Source organism: Giraffa tippelskirchi, chromosome 8 (assembly GCF_054371585.1).
Source record: "Giraffa tippelskirchi isolate mGirTip1 chromosome 8, T2T-mGirTip1v1.2.pri, whole genome shotgun sequence".
Lineage (NCBI taxonomy): Eukaryota > Metazoa > Chordata > Mammalia > Artiodactyla > Giraffidae > Giraffa > Giraffa tippelskirchi.
Window position 1 is genome coordinate 101,648,630 of NC_137282.1, and position 22,458 is coordinate 101,671,087.

Genomic DNA, 22,458 nt, shown 5'->3' on the forward strand with positions numbered 1-22,458 from the left:
GGGGCCTTAGTGTTTGGTTTTCTTGAGAAGGCTAGACAAGAAAACTTGAGGATAAAATATCTGCCTATATTTCTTATGGGGTCATAAATGGGTAAACTTACACAGCAGAAATTTTCTTTACTAGATGAATCACCAAATGCTTTTGGATGAAAGAAAGATGTTTTACCAATCTGTTTAAAAGTGAACCAAGTATCTGAAAGAGCAAACGTTTCTGTATCTGACATCCTGTGATTTGTTAATTTCTACTATAATTTTCGTGATGTAGAAGTTAAAAGCCAGACATAGGTTTTTCGTTTTCTATTTCCTAATCAGAAACATTCTGTTGTACTTATAATTACAAGTATTTGTCTACAAAGATTTATATCAGAAAGCTGGTATGTGAGTGCTGTAATGGCGTTCCCCTTGCTATGAGTAGACTTTGCAAAACAATAGGCATATGTGGAAAAGAAGTGATAAAGCACTTTTAAAAGTTGAATTAGCTGTATAAACTTTAAACACAGAAAGTTCAGACACACTTTTTCTCTGAAAACATTTGTGGATGAATTAAATTCAAAAATGGGCACATTTAACAGCAATAAAGAATAAGATCACTGCCCTAAATATTGACAACTTAACCATTTTGAAGTTATATAGGTAATGCTAAGGTTTTGTCTATTTGTCTTTTATTTCTTGGATATTATGACTTGATTTTACTTCTTTTTTCTGTCTTTATGTGAAGGTTTTTTGCATTTCTGTACCAAACTTTTATTTTTTCTTTTTACCTAACAGTATTTGGAAACCATGTTCACACTACTCTTTCAGTTACTTCAGCAAGTTACAGAATGTGACACAAAGATGCATGTTTTGCATGTCCTTTCTTGTGTGATTGAAAGAGTCAACGTGCAGGTAATTTTGTTGTAAACATGAAAATAAATGTTAGAGAAATGTGTAGAGTATATGTAGAATTCATTAATATCTTTGCTTTGTACACATTGTTTAAGTGTTAAAACATTCATTAAAATGGTTCTATTAGGTTGTGATTTCAATTCTTTATCAAAATTGACTTTTATGCTTGTGTTTTTAACAAATGACCTAAGAAAACGAAAAAATAAAAAATTGGATCAACAATGTAGTGTTGTGTGTTATAAAGCAAAATTATATATCTTTAAAAAACTCAGTTTATATTGAATAATATTTTTTAAAATTTAATACGTTTAAGTGCATACTACAAATATTCTCAGAAATCTGTTGTTTGTACCTTAAAAACTGAGTGTGTTTTGCAGTCTAGGCCATGTTATATCCATCACTGGTTTAATGGAAAAATAATATGTAAAGTTTTTAACAGTAAATTATTATTTAATTGTATTCAGCTTCCCTTATCACTATTAGGAGTGAAAAATTGATAATCCAGGAACCACACTGTAATTATCCTGTAATTTCTTATATCCAAGTTTACACTGCATATTTTTATTTGAAAAGTTCTGAGTAAATCTGTGAGGTATTAATTAGGAAAAGATAACTGAGTTTAAGTCCACAGTTCTGGAGTCTGCTCCTGAATCTATTAGTGAATTCTGACACCTTGAACCTGCTTATTAATTCTAAAGCAGTTGATGAGAATTGCTATCAATTATTGAGTAATGACAGGTTTCCAACTTCTGTGCCAGGTGATTTGCATATATTTCTCATTTAATCCTTAAAAAAACCTTTGGGTGGGAATTAGAATTCATTATCTCGAACAATTTGAGGCTTCAAGAAATTTGCCAAAGTTCAGACATTTTAGTGGCATTGAAAGTGAAAGTGAAGTCACTCAGTCGTGTCCAACTCTTTTGTGACCCCATGGACCATAGCCTACCAGGCTCCTCTGTTCATGGGATTTTCCAGGCAAGAATACTGGAGTGGGTTGCCATTTCCTTCTCCAGGAGATCTTCCCGACCCAGGGATTGAACCCGGGTCTCCTGCATTGTAGGCAGATGCTTTACTGTCTGAGCCACCAGGGAGGTTAGTGGCATTGATAATATTCAAACTTCAAACTCAGCGTTAACCTTCTCACTGGTAGTTCAGCTGGTAAAGAATCTGCCTGCAATTCAGGAGACCCAGGTTCAATCTCTGGGTCGGGAAGCTCCCCTGGAGAAGGGAATGGCAACCCATTCCAGTATTCTTTCCTGGAGAATCCCGTGAGCAGAGGAGTCTGGCAGGCTATAATCCATAGGGTCACAAAGACTTGGACATGACTGAGCAACTAACACTAACAGACTAACTGAACTCAATGTTATATTGATGTAATACCAGTTGCAGTTTTGAGTGACCATTAATCATTTTGAGCAGATTTGAGTCCTGGTGTCTAAAAGTAGTAATATCTTAAACTTTTTTAACACTTGTGTTTCTTATTACATTAATTACATTATTTCATTTTGATACTGGTTTGTAAATAACATTGAGAGAATTTGGTCATTGAGACTGTGTTTTAAACTTATTTCAAGTTCCTGTCTCTGCTCTTTGGCTTGGACATGGTCTTGAACCTTCAGTCCTCATGTATAAAATGATAAAGATAACTCGCAAGGATTCCTGAGTATAAAATTATCACAGATATTTAATATTAAATGTTCAATATGCAGATTGCTATACAATTGCAATAAATTATTTAAAAATTGATTATATTGTAGAAGCAAGATTTGGCAGTTTTTTAAATCTTATTTAGATATCATCTGGCTAATGGGAATTTCTTAAAGAAGGATTTTTTTTTCTTTTTGTAGAAATGAATTTTCTTACCCCTATCTCCCCAAACCGCTAAACCTTTTCCCACACAAGTTTAACATTACTCTTACTTACTAAATTTAAAAATGCTTTTGTTTCTATCCATGGTTATCTTTCACAGCACAAATAACCTAAGCAGCTCATAAGACTATACCATTAGTTAATAAGATATAGTTATCCATTAGTACTTTTTGTTTTTAGAACATGAGTAGGAAAGGGTTATAAATGATGTTTTCAGGAAAAACATTTTCTTGTGTTAACCTTTGAACAGCACCATCACTTAGATATCCTTCAGGTATCATTTGTATATAAATATGATTTTTGTCTACTAGATTGCAAACATATTGAGCCATCTTACAGCAGTAGTTTCTGACACATAATAGTTTTTGAAGTTTTAGGGACGTCACCGTCTTTATACCATAGCTTGAAATTTTTTGAAGATTTTATTTCTTCTTTTTTTAAAAAAAAGTAATTGAAAACCTGTAAGTAAATTATTCCAGTTCAGGGATTCTGTAAATACACAGTCAGGAAAAAATGTGTTAATCATCAGGTAAGATGTCAGGTAAGCGGTCTTTGGACTTAAGCATTTCTGAAGGAAAAGAACAAAATTAAAAATTAAAGAGCCAGTGTGAAGTGTTAAATATTCTCTTGAAAGTGTTAGCTAAAATGAGATGTTAATAGAGACTTACTTTTTAAATTCCTTTGTGAATGGAGCCTTTGTTAAAACATTTGTTAGTCTGTCGCATATTTGAGTTTCACTTGTTTTTCTAATGTGTTATGAATGAAAGTGGGTATCTTCCTGTGTCGAATGAACTCATAAGACCATAATGCTCATAGTAGAGCCCCACCCCATTCTATTTTTTGGAGTAGAAGTGCCAAAAGATGAGTACTCTCATCTCAGTTGTGTTATGCTGATGGATCAGTTTCTGTTGTGGGATATTTAGCCTGATATCTATAAAACATTCTTAATTCCATGTGTTTTTTAAATGTTATTTAAATAACTGACCATTGGTCCACCAAAACTGCATAATCACTTTAAGAAATGTTTATAGTATTTTTTTCCTTTTGCATCTTTTTGTTGAAAAATTTTAAATATGCAGACATGATGTAGTAAATCACTACCCATATATTCTTCACTTCATTTCATCACAACACTTTACCCTAGTATATTAGACCTCTCCTTCTTAATCATAATCATCATTAGATTCAGAGAACTTAACACTGATGTAGTACTGTTTTCTGATACCAAGTCCATATTCAGGTTTTCTCAGTCGCCCCAATGATTTATTTTTTTGCCTCCCTCCTCCTAACCTAAGGAAATGTGTTTGGCTCTCATGTCATCACTTGGTTTTCTAATTGCCACCTTCTTTTTTAAATCTTTTACAACACTGAATCTATGAGTGATTTTTAAAATAGTGTCTTTGAAGCATTAATTTTAACTTAGAGCATACTCTAATGAAAAACTGAGACTGGGATATAAATATTTCATGACTTTCGAATGTAATTGGGTGTTGGTTCTATTACTCACCCTGTCTATAATTCATAGCACATATTTCCTTTCTTCCATGCCTTGGAAGATATTCTGTTTAATTTGTTCAAAATCAAAACTTTCCTTATCAGTAAAACATGCTGTTTTTAGTTGAATATGAATGCGTTAGTTACTCTGAAACCTATTTTTATGTATTAACTGGTCTGCCTTTACAAGTTAATTGGAGGGATCTTTGAGATAGAGCACTTAGCAAAATTAAGTGCTCGATAAATATCTGTTAAAATAATATTCAGGGTTGGATACATGAAGAGTCTCTTAATATTTATTCAGTTTTATCTCACTGAAATATTTGGGCAAATATTTAACTTCTTATCTTTCTGCATCTCCTCTCCTAAACCTGGAGGAAACAAATTTTAGAGATTTTTTTTTTTTTTGCTATACTTTTAGTGTATGATGTTTTATAAGTAGAATAAAGAAACTCTTACTGTTTCTGGGAGCAATTTTTTTGTTTTAATTATTGGAGTATAATGCTTTACAATGTTGTGTTTCTGCTGTATAACTAAGTGAATCAGCCATATGTATGGGAGAAATTTTTAATTTTTAATCCTTGGGATGGATAGTACTGACACTGTGAAACTCTAGTGTTTTGTTTTATCACCAAGTGTACGCTCATCAGATCAGTTCCAAATACTGGGTGACTGTAGGCCTAAACCTGGAGCGCTGTTTCCAGGTTCTGTGTGGAATCAGCTTCCATTTTATTTTCCAAAAATCTCACTATCAAGCCGTGCTGTGTGTGATGTAGGGGATACTTTTTAAAACCGGTGAAGTGAATCCATGTTGGGGTTAACAGTTTTATCCTTTGAAAAGGATTAAGGGTTCTTATGTTTACCTTTATATCCTCTTCTTTTTGGTGCCTAGTCTTCAGGGCCTGATACTTGAAAGATGCCATTTGGTAATGGTTGAATGAACGAGGAAATGCTGACTCTTTTAAAAACATTATAATTCCCAGTTATGTAAGTTGTTTCATTAAAAAGAACCAGGATATAACAGCATTTTCTATTAAGTTATTTCTTTTATTTTATTTCTGTTAAAGAAATAACTGGCCTCAGTATGTTGTTTTATATTCCTAAATTTTACTTCTTGCAATAAATTTGCTGCTTGTTTAAAATTATTTAAAAATATTTACCCTGGAGCTCTGTGTCTCTTTGTACTGTCGAATTTATCTTTTAAAGGATATATACTTAATACATTACCTCCAGTAAATATTAACCATTTGCTACCTGTGACCTAATAGGTCTGTCAGTGTTTCTGAAATAAGTCGCCTTCTTTACTAATACAGTTCTGTTGCTTCCTCTGCTTCTATTGTGACAGATACGACCATATGTAGGATGTTTGGTACAATATTTGCCTCTTCTTTGGAAGCAGAGTGAAGAGCACAATATGTTGAGATGTGCTATTCTGACAACACTTATTCATCTTGTTCAGGTAAGTTTCTTTTTCACAGTTTCTAGTTTAGTTTTTTTTTTTCTCCTTCTTTAAATTTTTTTTACTGTTTTCATGTGATTGATGTTAGTGGCAGTAACAGACCTCACATTTTTCTTGTTCATGTGTGATCTATACAATTTAAAAACACTTTTTTTTATGTTTACTATGAGCATTTTTGGACATTTAAAAAAATACTCTCTATGTTTAAAAGACAATTTCTTTCATTAGAGGTGGTTGTCCCCAGAGAAGGTAGACTTGTGATTTTTACAAGCAGTTGTTTTTTGCATGTAGTTTCCTTGGTATTCAGGGCTCTTCTGCATAAACTTACTCTCCATTTTCACTTAATTTAAAGTAAAAATTTTCCCTTTCATATGTTGGGAAGACAGAAAAACAGATGAGTTGCCTTTGAGGGAAGGAGTTAATTTGATATTGGATATCTTGACTTTGAGGTATGGGGATGTGCCGAAGGTTGAGAGAACCCTAAAGTTTCAGAGAGAGAGAGATGGAGCTGCAATTCTCATTTGAACTGTCAGGGTGGATTATGGTCTGATGGTAAGAGAATGGAGAGGGAAGCAGTTAGTGAGAATATCTGTCTACAAGGATCCACAAGTGACTTTTATTGCCCTTGCTGCAAAAATTGATAGATTTTTTCCAATGGGGAGATCTCTTTCAAAATTAAAAATTACAACTCTAAAATGTTCCAATAAGTTAAACTAATTAGTTTCTTTTTTAAAAAAAAAAACCTTTTTCAGTCACCTTGAAACATAAACTTATTCTTTCACCAAATATTTATGGTTGACTTTTATAGTTATAAATTTCTATCGGAGACAGTTTTAGATACATGGATAGTGATACAAAAAAAATTTTTTTAAGCACTTTTGTCTATCCTTTAATTCTTGTGATTATCCTGAAAATTATATCCCTTTAATAGATGAGGATACAAAGGCTAATAGAAGGTTAGCAATTAGTCTGAGATTGCTCGTGTAAGCGTCAGAACAGAGAGTGATCCTCATGTCTTTTGCCTTATATCTCTGCCAAATGTGTTTTTAGACTCAACTTGAGATTTTTATAAAGGAGGTATGCTCTTCAAGCAGTGTTACCTCAGGAAATCTTAGGAAGCTGTAGTAACTTGCAGGAAATGTTTGGATTCTGTAGGACCTCTTCCTTTAATTGTGACACCCTGGGTGTGTATAGGCCAGTGGTGTAAGTTTTCAGCTAAGTAATCATCTGTCCTTGGAGAAAGCATATGATGTTTAACATTAAGAATGAGACTACCTTAAAATAAGTTTTTCAGTCATTTGAGAAAATTATATAATTATTAGGGTTATTGGTAAGTTTCCTTTCATGGAAATCATTGCATCTTTCAACTATCATTTTTATTTATTTACTTATGAAATTTAGTAGACAGATATTAGTATAACTATTCGTTTGTTTTTATTTTTGTTTTCCTTTTTAAAATTCTAGGAACCTAGGCTGATAGTCTTTCTGACTGTGGAGTGTAATAATGAATGAAAATAAACTTTCTCGCCTGCAGTAGTTTGGCCTCACTGGAAGTAGGCATTCATTTATTTGATAAACATGTTTTTGAACACCAGCAATATGCAATACATGGTACTAGGCACTGGGAAGCAGAAATGAATAGGACAAGCTTTCTGCAGATGTGGTTGTCTAGGGGAAGACTGAACAGCTAAGTGTTCTTTTAGTAGTAAGGACAGGGTGCTCTGGGGCACTTGGTGGGTTACTTGTCTCAGACTTGAAGACCTCACACAGGTCATCAGAGAAGTCTTCCTTCAGAGGTGATACCCAAATAGTATATCATTATCTCTTGACCTCCCTGTATAGAAGGTGAAGATTTAATTTTCATTTTCCTATGTATGACTCCTGTCCTTCAAGCCTCCCAATATAGTTAGATTATAATTTAAATTAGGTCACTATTTAGTGTTTGTATGACTACATACATGGAGTTCATATATAAAGAATGTTGAAGTCATATATCATTATATTATGGCTAATTTTCTATCCTGTATAACCATCCTCCTAATCTCCACTCCTGTATTAATAATTTTGTTTGCTTAGTTTATTATAAGTTTCCCATTACTGTGTAGCAAATTACCACAGATGTAAAGGCTTAAAATGGCATTCAAAATACCTCATAGTTCTGTAGGTCAGAGATCCAGCACACCATTTTGTACTCTTTGATCAGTCTGATAGGCTGAAATTGACATGCTGCCAGACTAAGTTCTCCCCTGGAGGCTTCGAGGAAAATTGGTCTTTACATTCAGTCAGCTTGTTGGCAGAATTCAGTTCCTTGGTCTGTAGGACTGAAGTCCCAGTTTACTTGCTGGCTGTCAGCTGAAAGTGAAAGTTGCTCAGTCATGCCTGACTCTTTGTGACTCCATGGACTGTAGCCTGCCAGGCTACCTTGGAATTCTCCAGGCCAGAATACTGGAGTAGGTAGCCATTCCCTTCTCCAGGGGATCTTCCTGACCCAGGAATCTACCTGGGGTCTCCTGGATTGCAGGCAGATTCTTTACCAACTGAGCTACCAGGGAAGCCTTGGGGGCCCTCCAAGTCCCTAGAGTCCAGCCACATTCCTTGATCATGACCCCTTCCATCATTATCGTCAGCAGTGGGCAAGTTCTTGGTTGTCAAATCCCCTCAGGTTTTGAATCTCTAACTTTCTTTTATGCAACTAGCTAAAGAAAACTCATTTAAAGGGTTCACGTGCTTAGGTCAGACTAATCTGTATAACTTTCTTGTTATAAGATCATTCAATTTGAGACCTTAATCACATCTGAAAAGTAATATCTAAATTAGCATTTGATCAAATAACTAGGGAATGGTCTGTACACTGAAGTTAAGAATCATATGTGGTCATCTTAGAATTCTGCCTGCTACATTTAGCTTTCTGTGTAACTGAATCCATTCTGTCCACCTGTTATCTAAACATTCCCTCAGTATGTTCACACACATCAGGTATTTTATTACTTTCATCATCTTGGAATCTGGAAAATTCATATGAGCTTTAGTATGCACTGGTTTTTACTCTATGCTTGTTCATGGCTGTTATAACTGGATCCCCTTTCAGTGTCATCAGAAGGGTTCTTCTTGCCTATCCTTTCTGTAGGATGCCTGTTTTCTGTACCTGTCTTCTTCCTTGTTATGACTTCCTCTTTCTGCTGGAGCCCACGAATGTCTGTGGCATTCTGCAAAAGGTACTTGGGTAAATTTTGTCAAGATTTTGCATGTGTGAAAATGCCTTATAGTTTTCTTGTTGACTAGTAGTTTGGGTGGGTGTAAAATTCTAAATTCACCCCTTTAGAGGCATTTTTCCTGTGTCTTCTAGCTTCTGGAGTTGCTCTTAGGAATCCTTAGCCATTTTAATTCTTGTTTCTTGAATGTGTCATCTCTTCTTTCCCTTTGGCAACTTATATGATCTCTGTGTTTCTATTCTTAGTTTCATGATGATGTGGGTATATTTTCATTCCACTCTTCTGGACACTTTGTGCATATTGCAAACTGGAAACTCATGGTCTTGGATTCTAGATAACTCCATCACATTCTGTTGATTATTTCCACACCTTCATGTTTTTCTTTTGTCTCTTTCTGAACTTCTTATTACTTAGATGATAGATGAATGACCCAGCCTTATATTTTTCTTACTGTTTGTGTCTGCTTTTCCTTCTCCTTGTCCTTTTGCTCTACTTTTTGGGGAACTTTTTGAGCTTTATCTTTCAGTCTTTCTATTGAGTTTTTCTTTCCTGCTGTCATATTGTTTCTATAAGTACTTTTTTTTAAAATTAAAATTTTATTTATTTTTAATTGACATATAGTGGATTTATAGTGTTAATTTCAGGTGTACAACATAGTCAATTCAATATTTTTATAGATTATACTCCATTTGAAGTCATTGCAAAATAATGGCTATATTTCTCTGTGCTGTGTCATGTATCCTTGTTGATTATTTTATACTTGTTAGTTTGTGACTCTTAATCCCATGACCCTGTTTTGTCCCTCTCCACTAGATGAGTTCTTTTTTGTATTGTTGAATAATCATTTTATATTTGTGTACAAATACAATCATTGTATTGTTGAAAAATTTCATTTTTGTTTGATGAATACAGTGTTTTATCCTAATAAGGATATTAATGTTTTTCTAAGCTTTTATCTCTATATGTGGTCTCTGTTTCCTTCAGTCATATCTGTTGATGTGATTGGTTGCCTGCTTTTTTTTTTTCTTGTAAACTTTCAAGCATGCACAAAAGAAGGAAGAACAGTATAATAAATCCTTAGGTAACCATTTCCCAACTTCAAGAGCTGTATCAATGTTTTGTCTGTATAAATTTTATAGAGTGGGCACTAAAAAGTTAAAAGGATTGAATATATATTGGAAACTTGCTGACTGTGGGTTTTTTCTTTAGAATAGTCTAGCTGGAAACTTTTTTTTTTGTATGGGACAAATGTTTTGGTTCTGTGATTTTGAGATCTTTCCTTAGTGAAAGATCCATCAGTCTTTTGCCCATCAGTCTTATATAGTATCCCTAGTCTTGATTACCTGATGTCTCCTTGTCTTCAGATGCTTTGTTTTACCTTAGGAGAATAAGTGGCCATATCTGTACTGATTCAAGAGGGCCCGTTGTTTGACTATGCACAAGGATGAGATCTTGTCATCAAATGTCTTTTAAAATACCTTCTACAGGTCCTATTATTTTTAATACTTCCTTTCACCTTCCCTTTCCAAAATACCTTGTGCTATCAGTTCCCAAGTCTTTTGGAGTTTCTTTAGTGTAAATCAAGTGGTTTCTTGCCTTTTTTCACTGCTGGCTTTGAGCTTTGGTTTTCTGAGTCTGCTAAATCAGTCTTTCTTTCCCGCTTCCAAAAATAAGTTGCATTTATCTCTTCTTAAGCTGTCTTTGTACTTAGAGTTCTAGGTTTTTTAAAACACATACTCATATATCCTTTTAGTGGATCTAGTGAGAGCACAGTAGTAAATGCATGTGTTAAATCCATCGGCTTTCTCCAGATGCTAACATAGTGATTTCTAATACAGAGTCATTTTGTATAGCTGCAGCATTTAGTATCACAGTTGGGCTTAAGGGCCAGTTCTTGTTGTTGTTGCTTAGTTGCTAAGTCATGTCTGATTCTTTTGCAACCCCATGGACTGTAGCCTGCCAGGTTCCTCTGTTCTTGGGATTTCCCCGGCAAGAATACTGGAGTGGATTGCCACTTTCTCCTCCAGAGGATCTTCCTGACCCAGGGATTGAACCCAAGTCTTCTGCATTGGCAGGAAGGTTCTTCACCACTGAGCCACCAGGGAAGCCTGGGGCCTGGTTAGGAAGGTATAAAGAATGTGTCTTGAAGTTCAGAGGAAGGAGTGTTATCATTTGTATTTTAGAAAGGTAATCAGTGCACTACTGGGGACACTGGTTTGGAATGGAGTAAAACTAAGGTCAAAGAAATAGTTGGGAAGCTCTTCCGTTAACCATGAAAGAGACAATGATGTGAAGTAAAGCCATGGGAAGAAGGGGAAAAATTTGAGATAGAATTAAGTATTGCTTAGATTTGAGGTGACGAGGAAGAAGCACAGGAGGTAGTTGTGGTATAATTTTTTGCTCCGTAGACAGTGGTTCATGTCACTTGAGTTAGGAAAGGCAGGAACAGGAGCTACTTTTTAGGAAGATAGTGGGTTGGTTCAGTGATTTACTTGAGAGTTTGAGATGTCTTCTGGTTGATGATTTCCTGTGTCATAAGGAGTGTCTGGAGTTCAAAGGTTTGGGTTGGAGATAATAGATTTGGAGATTATCAGCAAGTACAAAGCACATGAGAAGAGAGCCAAAGACAGTACCCTGAGAAATACCGCTTCTTAAGAGCGTTGTTCTTTTCTCCCTGCTTAACTTAACTATAACTGTAACTACTTCACAGAATTGTAGACACTGTTTTATAGTTACAGTTGTGGATCGAAAGTGTTCAAATTTACTTACAGCTGCATATGTGGGATTGGACACATTCTTCAACCCACCGAATTACAAAGCTAAATTTCTTGAAGCTTTAACTGAGAGAGTGGAATTGTTATACACCCTTCTTTTTAATCCCAATTTGTCATTATTTTTGAGATTGTTTTCATTCCATGCCTAATCCTTTTTCATGGCTACTGAGTATTCTAGAATATGAAGGTATTATAATGTAGTTATCTTAACTGATGAACATTTAGATTAGGTTCTTTTTAGCTTAGTTATTTAGTTCAGATAATTTGTAGAATTTAACACATCACTGTTTACACATCTTCAGTCATCATGGAAGGGAAAATAAATATGTATATGAGAAATCTCTTAAAATGAACATATATTTGTAACCTTGATGTATATGGTTTTACTACCATTAGGCAATTGAATAATATATTTTTTTTACTACTTTTCCAATTGTAAACAGAACTAATTTTGTTTTAATAATGCTTATAATTAGAATCATCCTTTTAAAATCTGATTGATTTTTTTATAAATTGGTTTTAGGGCTTTTTAATATGATAGGTGATTTTTTGGTGGGAGGTGGGACCTTAGATTATCTATGTTAAGTTTTATTTATACTTCCCATAGGGATTAGGAGCAGACAGCAAGAACCTGTACCCTTTCCTGCTCCCAGTTATTCAACTGAGTACAGATGTTTCCCAGCCTCCACATGTTTATCTTCTGGAAGATGGTTTAGAATTATGGTAAGAGGAAAAACCTGATACTGTGAATCTTATTTATTTATTTTCCTGGCCTTCCCTACTCATGCCAATAAAGCAAAGGTCATGTAATAGGGTTTAAAAGCTCAGCATTTAAAAACAAAAACATAAAGTCAGTTTTCCTGAACTGGGTAACATAATAACTCCCACTTTTCTTGGCATCTGTCACTCATTGTAGGCTTGTAATAGTAAAAGTTAGAGAGGAAGTTTCAGTAAGAACTCAGCTGCATTTCATCTTTTGGAATTTGGAATGTGAAATGAGGAATCTTGACCAAAACTAAAAATTGACATAAAAACCTCCACGCTGTTAAACAGGTTGTTTTGGGGGTTATTGAGTTATTTTCAGCTTCTTACTGCTTTACCCAGTAAATACTGGGATAAAATACCTCAGCCCCAAATGTTAATGCTACTTGGTCTCCACTTAGTATTTTACTGAGTATAGTAGTATATAGTGTTAAGCAGTGAAAAACAATTGAACCCTGTTTCTGTGGCATCTCAGAGTCACAAATTATGTAATGAATGAACTGGAGTTAAGTAAACAGACTGAGCATTGACTAGAAATCTTGTTGCTTCATCTTACTGATGGCAGCAGTTTTCTTTGGGGCATATCTACTTAAGATGTAGTTAATAATACAGGAAAGCTTTTAAAACTCCAATGTAAAAAACCTAGTATTGGAATTTAAAAAAGCAAACTGAAGAAAGTAAACACAGAAAAAAGTAAACATTTGTGGTATCTCCTTCTGTCACTCCTTCCCCTCTCCTTCTCTTGCTTCCTTCAGTTTTCCTTGGATGTTTAGGAGTGAACAGGTTTTTGATTCTTAGAAATCGTTTTTGGTGCAAATGCTGAATGAATGGTCTGTAAACAACAGCAACAACAAATCAGAATACTAGGTGAACAATTTAAAAACATAACTAAGTAGATACTTACTAATTTGCAATTTGTTTTTCTCATATTTTCTAGGTTATATTGTTTGAGTTTATATGACTTCTGGATGGTTTGATTGTGTTGGAGCCTTTTATATTCGTATATTTTTATTTGTACAGTGTGGGTTACTCTAGATCAGAGGTTGGCAAACTTTTCCTGTAAAGAAGCAGATGGTAGGCTTCCCAAGCTCTGTACTTTCTGTCCCAGAGATTCACCTCTGCTGTTGCAGTGTCAAAGCGGTCATAGACAATATTTATACAAATGGTTGCAGCTGTGCTCCAATAAGACTTCATTTATAAAAATAGGGTGTGGACTGGATTTGGCCCATGAGCTATAGTTTGCCAACTTCTACTCTAGATTACAAATTAAGCAGTAATCTCTGGCAAATAGATTCTTTTCTGTAAACATGTATATATATATATAATTTATCATAAAATGAAAAATATTAAAGAGGTAGACTCATGTTTATAAACATGTATATATATATATGTATATATATATATATAATTTATCATAAAATGAAAAATATTAAAGAGGTAGACTCATGTTTATCAATGTAATTACAGATTTAGTATATTAATGTGTTAATGAAAGGTGTACACAGTTTTTAAGGATTATATAAACATAATAGGAATGCATTGCTCTACTAATGATAATTCCCTTTTTCCTAGCCTTTCATTATATATAAACAAAATTAAATCATGTAGGATGCATTTTAAAAGTTTATCAGATTTACTAATGCTGAGATACTTTAAAGACTCAGAGTACGTATTTCTTAATAAAATTTTCTTAGGGGGCTAGAACTCCTATTTGGAATCGGTATTCCAAACTCCTCTATTTGGAACATAGGTAGGCAGTCCCATGTATATACCACTGCATTAGGTTTGCAATCATATTCTGATGATTACATCTTTTTTTTATCTGTGAAATGAGGAAAAATAATTTCTACCTGACTTGGTTGTGTGAGCATGAGATGCTGTTTGTAAAGTGGTTAGCACATGATATATATGATTTATAAAGTCTGAGAATTGGTGAGATGGCCTAGGAAGAAAAGGGCAGATAGAGAACATAGTGTTCTGGGTGGAATCGTGAAGAAAAAATTTTGAGGTCACATAAGAAGCTATCAGAGGAGGAAAACCAAGCCAAGAGAGAATATTTCTTAAAAGAGGGAATAGTTAATTACGTCAAATGTTGCTAATTGTTATAGTAAGAGTAGTCCATAGTAAGGAGTGAAGGGAGATGATAGGAGGGGTCTCAGTGGAGTAGTGAGAACAGAAGGAAGCAGAGGGTAGCCTGAAAAATAAATTGGAGTTAAGTATAGCCAATCGGAGAAGGCAATGGCACCCCACTCCAGTACTCTTGCCTGGAGAATCCCAGGGATGGCGGAGCCTGGTGGGCTGCCGTCTATGGGGTCGCACAGAGTCGGACACGACTGAAGCGACTTAGCAGCAGCAGCAGCATAGCCTATGAGCATTGACAAGTTGTTTGAGAGCTTCTGTTACGAAGAGGATGTTGAAGTTGGGCAACAGTTGGCCAGTGTAGGAAAGAAGATCTGGAAGTATGATGAGGCTCCAGAGAGTGAGATAATTGAGGGAGACGAGAAGGGATGGGATTCAGCATAAGTGGAGGGGTTGATTTTTTTTTCTTTCTCCTTTAGATAGTAGCGATATTTCATCTATTTTAACTGGTGACAGAGAGATTTCTGTATTGTAGTAGAATAAGATGGGAGGATATTCCATCTCATAACTTCTATTTTCTCAGCAAAATACGAAGGATAGTCATCAACTGAGTGTTACGGGCTGGAATGGGAGTATTAAATAAGATGAAAAAGATTTGTGGGGACAAAAGTATAAAACGGTTACCTTGGGGAATGGAAATTTGAACTGATAGGGAGGTACAAGTTGTTATTTGTTGTATACAAAGTGAAATTCTTCAGATTGATTATGTAATTCTTTTTCCCCCATGACTTCTTTGACCCAACATTGTTATTTTTTTTGCTGATGTTAAAGTAAATGATTTAGGCCTGGATTTATTGCATTGTAAATACAACATACCACTTGTACAACTTTTTTAAACTTAATTTGAATTTTAATAACTTATTATAGTAATATATTCGCATAAATAGTAATGATAGTATTGAAGATGCAGACTTTCATGAATATCTATGATATCTGTTCTTTTTAACTTGTAGATTGTTTGTTCACATTATTTTGGTTTTTCATCCTGACACTGATCTATTAAAATATCCCATTCAGTTTTCTTCATGTGAGTGCCCCTTCTTATTTCTAGCATTTTTGAACTGTAAGTTAAACAAGATATTCACTGCACAAAATTTTAATACTTTTGTATAGTGTTATAAGATTTAAGAAATAAAATATATTTAAAATTTTTTATGAAGTAACATGATGTAATACACATATACAGTGTTTAAATTCTTTTGCATTTAAATTTAATCTTATATTAATATTGTATGGTTTGTTTCATTTAGATTAAAAAAAATTTTTATTTTATTTTTGGCTTGCTGAATCTTGGTTGCTGCATGGGCTTTTTTCTAGTTGAGGTGAGTTGGGGCTACTGTGTAGTTAGAGTAGGCAGGCTTCTCACTGAAGGTGGCTTCTCTTGTTGCGGAGCACAGGCTCTGGGGCACACAGGCTTCAGTAGTTGCAGCTCCTAGGCTCTAGAGCACAGGCTCAGTAGTTGTGGAGCAAGGGCTTAGTTGTTCTATGGCATGGGAGGTCATCCCACATCAGGGATCAAATCCATGTCTCCTGCATTGGCAGGCAGATTCTTTACCACTGAGCCACCAGGGAAGCCCTGTTTTGTTTAGATTTGACTTAACTATCTATGTTCATCTTTTACATTTTAGCTTTTTTATTTGAAATTTAGTTATGTTCCTATACAGAGCAAATTTTTTAATTTTATATTTTAACCTAACCAGGGATGCTTTACTTGAAAAGAATTTTTATAGTCGTATGTTTATTTGTTGAATTGATATATCTTTTTTACTTTATGCCCTCTCTTTTCTACATTTTTGTGGAAGGTTAACATTAAATTTTTTTTTCTCTATTCAAAGATATAGGTACGTACATTTTTGTCTAATTATTCATCAAAGTAGTTAACTTTTCCTTTTCCTTGATGGTAAAGAATTTAGATGTTTTGACTTTTTCTCACTTTCTCTCCTTTCCAAGTCTTTATTTTTTAATATGAAATTATAAATCATGTAATTTTATTTTTAAGTATTTTCAATTCTTCAAATCTTTTCCCTCTTTGGAATAGCATAGTTTATACTATGGAAACTACCATAGGAAGTGAGAGTGACAGTGACTTGAGTGGCGTTTTTATTAAAGTAATGATAGTGGAAGGGAAAAAACATGCTTCAGATAGAATCTTTGCTGGATCTGTTGAGTAAAAGAGTGGTTTTAAACAACTTCTAGCATTTAGAATATGCCCTCCAGTGTTTTTCTCAGTGAAACCTCAGGACTGGAGTGGAGTTTTTCTTTTGGTTTCATGGTTATTTTAAAGATGAATAGGATTTTTTTTTAACCTTGAAATTTTAGTCTTTAAAAATGAAATCCTATTATTGTTTTTTTAAACTTTTTTTTAATTAACATATAGTTGATTTACAATGTTGTGTTAATATCTTCCATAACACTAGAGTGACTCAGTTATACACACACATGCAGTCTTTTTTTTTTTTTTTTTAATAAATTTATTTATTTTAGTTGGGGGCTAATTACTTTACAATATTGTAATAGTTTTTGCCATACATTGACATGAATCAGCCATGGGTTTACATGTGTTCCCCTTCCTGGACCCCCCACCCACCTCCCTCCCCATCCCATCCCTCTGGGTCATCCCATTGCCCCGGCCCTGAGCCCTTGTCTCATGCATCGAACATGGAATGGTGTTCTGTTTATATTCTTTTCCATTATGGTTTATCCCAGGATGTTGAATATAGTTCCCTGTGCTATACAGTAGGACCTTGTTTATCCGTTCCGTGTGTAATAGCTTGCATGTACTAACCCCAGATTCCCAGTCCATCTCCTTCCTCTCTCCCTCCCCCTTGGGAACCATAAGCCTGTTCTCTGTGTCTGAGTCTGTTTCTGTTTGTAGTAGGTTTATTTGTGCCATATGTTAGATTCCATGTGTAAATGATATCATATGGTGTTTGTCTTTCTCTTTGAAATCCTATTACTGTTGATCAAGTTAAGGTGTCTAAAGATATAATTCCTTGTGCTGTTGAGAAGTACTTCATCTGGGGGTACCTGGTTTTCCCTGTGTAATCCCCTACCTACATTACCTGATTTTGTCATTTAACATTTGTGAAGTATTTTGTATACACAAAATAATATGGAGGTCATGTTGTTTATAATTATTTATAACTTACATAAAATGAAAACTCATTTTCCATACTCCGGGTAAGAAATAGAACAGTGAGAATATCTGTGAAGCCCATGGTATGGCAAATTTGTTCCATGCTGGGATAACCCACTGTACCAATTTTTTTGTTTCCATTTCTTGATTTTCTTTCTTGTGTTTTTATAGTTTTAAAATCACATACGTGTGTGTGTCTCTAAACAGTATATTTGAACTTTTTATGAGTTGTATCATGTATGTTCTAACTTGCTTCTTTTGCTTCCTGCTTTGAGATTGATCCATAATGATGAGCTTAATGGTGTGACTGTAACGATTCACTTACTCATTTGGCACTTTGTTTGATGTTCAAATAATCCAACTCTGAACATTCTTGTGCATGACTCCTAGAGCAAATGTATAAGACCATATGCCCTGTATACATTTCTGCCTAGAAATAGTTCCAGGTCATAGCTGTATACACATATACATGGTCAGTATTACTGGATAAATAGCTGTTTCTGGAAGTGATTATATCAACTTGCGCTGCTGTCAGCAGTGTGCAAGTTACTGTTCTATAGCTTTGACAGTACACGGTATGTCACACTTAATATTTTGCTGATTGCTGGGGTAAAATTGTACCTTGTTTTGGTTATAATTTACATTTTCTTGATTACTAGTTAGATATCTTTATATATTTCATAGGTTTATTGTCAACCATTGTATCTTGTGTGAAATATTTGTTCATGTGTTCTGTCCATTTTTCTCTTGACTTTTTAAAAAAAATATCATTCCTTTGTCAAACATATGTATTGAAAACAATCTTCTCCCAGTATGTAACTTTTATGTTTTAACTTTTTTTGAGACAGCTTTTGGTATATAGTGGTTGTAACTACTACTGTAGTTATAGTTATCAGTCTTTTTCTAGACTTTTTCTAATCTAATGCCATAAAAATCTTCTGACCTCTTGTAAAACCTTACATTTCTCATATAAATCCTGGAATTCTGTATTTTGTATGGAGGAGAGGTATGGTGTCTCACCACAAAAGACTGAGTAGTCCATTTTTTTCTTTAATAATTTCCTGTGTTGTCTATTTTGCTTTCCTCCTTTAAATGGGACAGTTTTTGAAATACTGAAGTTGTGTTGTTAATAGCTTTAAAGGCTGTGGCAGGTGATTTAATCATCTTTCCCCCCGCCCTCCTAGGTTAGTGACTTTGGAAAACAGCCCATGTATTACACCAGAGTTGCTTCGTATATTTCAAAATATGTCACCACTTCTAGGTAAGTTTTAAAGCATAAAATTACTACTGTTTTACAGGCAGCTGTAAATTATACCTTCCATTTTTAATAAACCCTTGATTTTAAGAATAAGTTGGGTAGTATTCTAATAGTTTCTGAATCTTTTTCCTACAGTATAACTTTTTAGAACTATTTCTTTGTGTTAAAGAGCAAACACTAAATTTACTTAATTGAAAAGTCATTTCTTGCTATCAGTTGTGCATAAATGAGCTCTATACATATTTCTGATTTAGCTAAGGAACCACCAGAATAAAGATTATTAAATATTAGAAAAGTATTTATTGTTTGTTGAGGTATTATTTATGTATGAGCTTGAAATAAGGAAGCTTAATTTTCTCTTTAAAAAGTTCTTTATTCATTCAGCTGTGTCAGGGTTAGTTGTTGGGTCTTAGATGCGGCACACAGGGTCTTCATTGTGTGATTTTCGTTGTGTCTTGTGGGATCTTTTGTTACAGTGCATGGATTCACTAGTTGTGGCATGTTGGCTTAGTTGCTCTGAGGCATATGGGATCTTAGTTCCCGAACCAGGGATTGAACTCTCTGCCTCTGCATTGCAAGGCGGATTCTTAACCACTGGACCACCAGGGAAGTCCCAGGAAGCTTAATGTTTTGATGCAACACTTTTGACATGTGACACCAGAGAACCAGACACTGTGCTAGGATTAGGCTCTTTAGTCTCTGTTAGCTACCATGGATGATATGTAGTTTGATTCCTTTCTGAACGTGAACATGTATTCTGATGATACTTAACCATAGAAAGCCAATGCTTGTCTGCTACATATTGGCTACCATTCACAAGTATGTGATATCTTAAATTTACAAAAAATACTGTCTATAGAGTTATTTTGTGTGTAATTTTTACCAGTGCAGATTCACATTTAAACTGTATAGACTATTTAAGAGTTGTATACAGTGCTATTTACTGGCCTTTTGCTTCTTTTTCAGTCTGCAAACTACTGCCATTTAAAAACATTGTTTATTTACAAAATGTAAAAATTGTTTACGTTTATTCCATTCAGAGTTCCCAATCTTTAGTACTTACCCATGAAACGTCTTTTAATTCCTTTCTTTTGAGGAATCTAGTGCATTGTAAGATATTTAATGGCATCTTTACAACCCACTGGATGCTAGTTTTAACAGCCAAAGTTTCCAGACATGGCCACGTGTCCCCTAGAGGGCAAAATTGCCCATGGTTGAGAACATTTGAATTAAATTATTCACAGTCTGAAAATAAATACAGATCTATTGCATGGTCAGCTCCTCTTGATACTTGTACCAGACAATAACTTTTTTATCAGAGTTTTACTAGGAACTCATAGATACAATGAACAGTGTTCAATATACTTTAAGATAAATTTATTAATTTAGGGTTTTTTTTTTTACTATTAATATGTAGTATTTGTTGAAGATAGCATTCCTTAGTATAAGCTGTACTTAGCATGATGGAGGCATGGAAAACAGTATAAAGTGACCTAATTGTTATTTGCTTATATACATTAATCTAGAAATGGCTTTTAAAATATCTGTGAGAAGAGATGGAACTATGGTTTTCAAAATCAAATCTTTCTTAAATACTGTTTTCTTCTTCATAGACCTTGGTAAAATTTTAGATGGCAGTGATTTAGAAATTACATTCGGTGACATACCCAGAATGCAACCATTCTGATTTCTTAGTTAAATGTAAACCCTTCTGCTTTATTTATCACAGTGGTTGCCAAGTAGTTTGCTGTTCATTGTTGGTCTGTTAAACAGTGTGCCCAAGTTCAGACTTGACTGGACTTGCTCCTTAAGGAGAAAAGGACAGTGTGAAGTTTTCATAAGGATAACTTTATCCAATATAATTGTATATCCTTTTATCCTGACATTTTGTCTTACTTCTATTGGGAAACAGCTTCCCTGGTGGCTCAGATGGTAAAGAATCTGCCTGCAATGCAGGAGACCCAAGTTTGATTCCTGGGCCTGTAGATCCCTGGAAAAGGGAGTGGCAACCCACTCCAGTATTCTTGCCCATGGACTGAGGAGCCTGGCAGGCTATAGTTCATGGGCTTGCAAAGAGCCCACGATTGAGATACTAATACTTTCATCTATTTAAGTGACAGCCTTTGTCATTTCTGTCTTTGATTAGCATGGTAACGAGTTGGTTAGTCTCTGTCCCCTCTACATTCTCATTTTAACTGATGTGTTAAATCCTAAAATATACAAAATAATTCCTTTGAAACATTTTGAGTTTGGGGTATGTTTTTCATCTACTGGTGAAAATATATGGGTGGGCTCAGTTCAGTCCCTCAGTTGTATCTGACTTTTTGAAATCCCATGGACTGTAGCATGCCAGGCTTCCCTGTCCATCACCAACTCCCAGAGCTTGCTTAAACTCATGTCCAAGGAGTCGGTGATGCCATCCAACCATCTCATCCTCTGTTGTCCCCTTCTTCTCCTGCCTTCAATCTTTCCCAGCATCACGATCTTTCCCAGTGAGTCAGTTCTTCACATCAGGTAGCCAAGTATTGTAGTTTCAGCTTTAGCATCAGTCCTTCCAGTGTATGTTCATGACTGATTTCCTTTAAGATTGACTGGTTGGATCTCCTTGCAGTCCAAGGGACTCTCAGGAGTCTTCTCCAACACCACAGTTCATAAGCATCAATTCTTCGGTGTTCAGCTTTCTTTATAGTCCAACTCTTACATCTCTACATGAGTACTGGAAAAACCATAGCTTTGACTAGATGGATCTTTGTTGGCAAAGATACATCTCTGCTTTTTAATATGCTCTTTAGATTGGTCATAGCTTTTCTTCCAAGGAGCAAGTGTCTTCTATGGGTCATTCTCATCTAAATAGAATATCTTCTCACTTTGCTAGGATATGAATTAGATGAGAACCCAGAGCCTACACTTTTGCCAGGAAACATTTTTTAGTCTGTCCTATTGGAAGTGCATATGATTTCTAAAATAGTAGCAATACAAAATGAAAAGTTTTAGATATAGATGATATTTGGGGATCATGTTGTGATTTGTATAATTAATACATATAATCTATATTCTGTTTTATCATTATTGTTTGTGATAAGACATGTAAAATAGCACTGCATAAACATTTGATCATATTCAGTTTTAACAAAATGGTGTTTTGCTTTGCACTTTGAAAAGAATATCTAAAAACAATATTATTTTCCTATACTATTCTAGTAATAATACTTTTAAGAACATTTTCTATGTGTAGGTTTTTCACGGAGGAGTGGGTTTGAATAACAAAGCCCAAGAATTAAGAATTACAATTTTCAAAGTATAACAGGCACTCTTTTAAGTAGGGTTACATGTTCAATGCCAGCACAGTAGACACTCAGTAAATGCTTATTGAATGAACCCATTTAAGCAGATGTCAAAATATGATGGTAAAATGATTCAGTTGCATGTAGTTTGTCATGCTGGTACTAGAAATTTAATTTGAAATGAAA

General features: G+C 34.6%; 1 protein-coding gene and 1 long non-coding RNA gene across 14 annotated transcripts in view; one reads left to right on the top strand and one right to left on the bottom strand.

Moving 5' to 3' along the window:
* Nucleotides 1–8,022, bottom strand: part of LOC145517415 (uncharacterized) — a 47,788-nt gene extending 39,766 nt beyond the window's left edge. Inside the window, exon 1 of the long non-coding RNA XR_014062023.1 lies at nt 7,857–8,022. This is a non-coding gene — a long non-coding RNA (uncharacterized LOC145517415). The remainder of the gene's footprint in view (nt 1–7,856) is intronic.
* The window catches only part of IPO11 (importin 11), a 201,432-nt gene that overhangs the window by 83,510 nt on the left and 95,464 nt on the right, over nt 1–22,458 (top strand). For all 13 annotated transcript variants that reach the window (XM_081519785.1, XM_081519783.1, XM_081519784.1 and 10 more), the window contains 4 exons: nt 769–885; nt 5,594–5,707; nt 12,301–12,416; nt 18,915–18,991. In XM_081519785.1, coding sequence (XP_081375911.1) covers nt 769–885; nt 5,594–5,707; nt 12,301–12,416; nt 18,915–18,991 — 424 coding nt within the window. The remainder of the gene's footprint in view (nt 1–768; nt 886–5,593; nt 5,708–12,300; nt 12,417–18,914; nt 18,992–22,458) is intronic.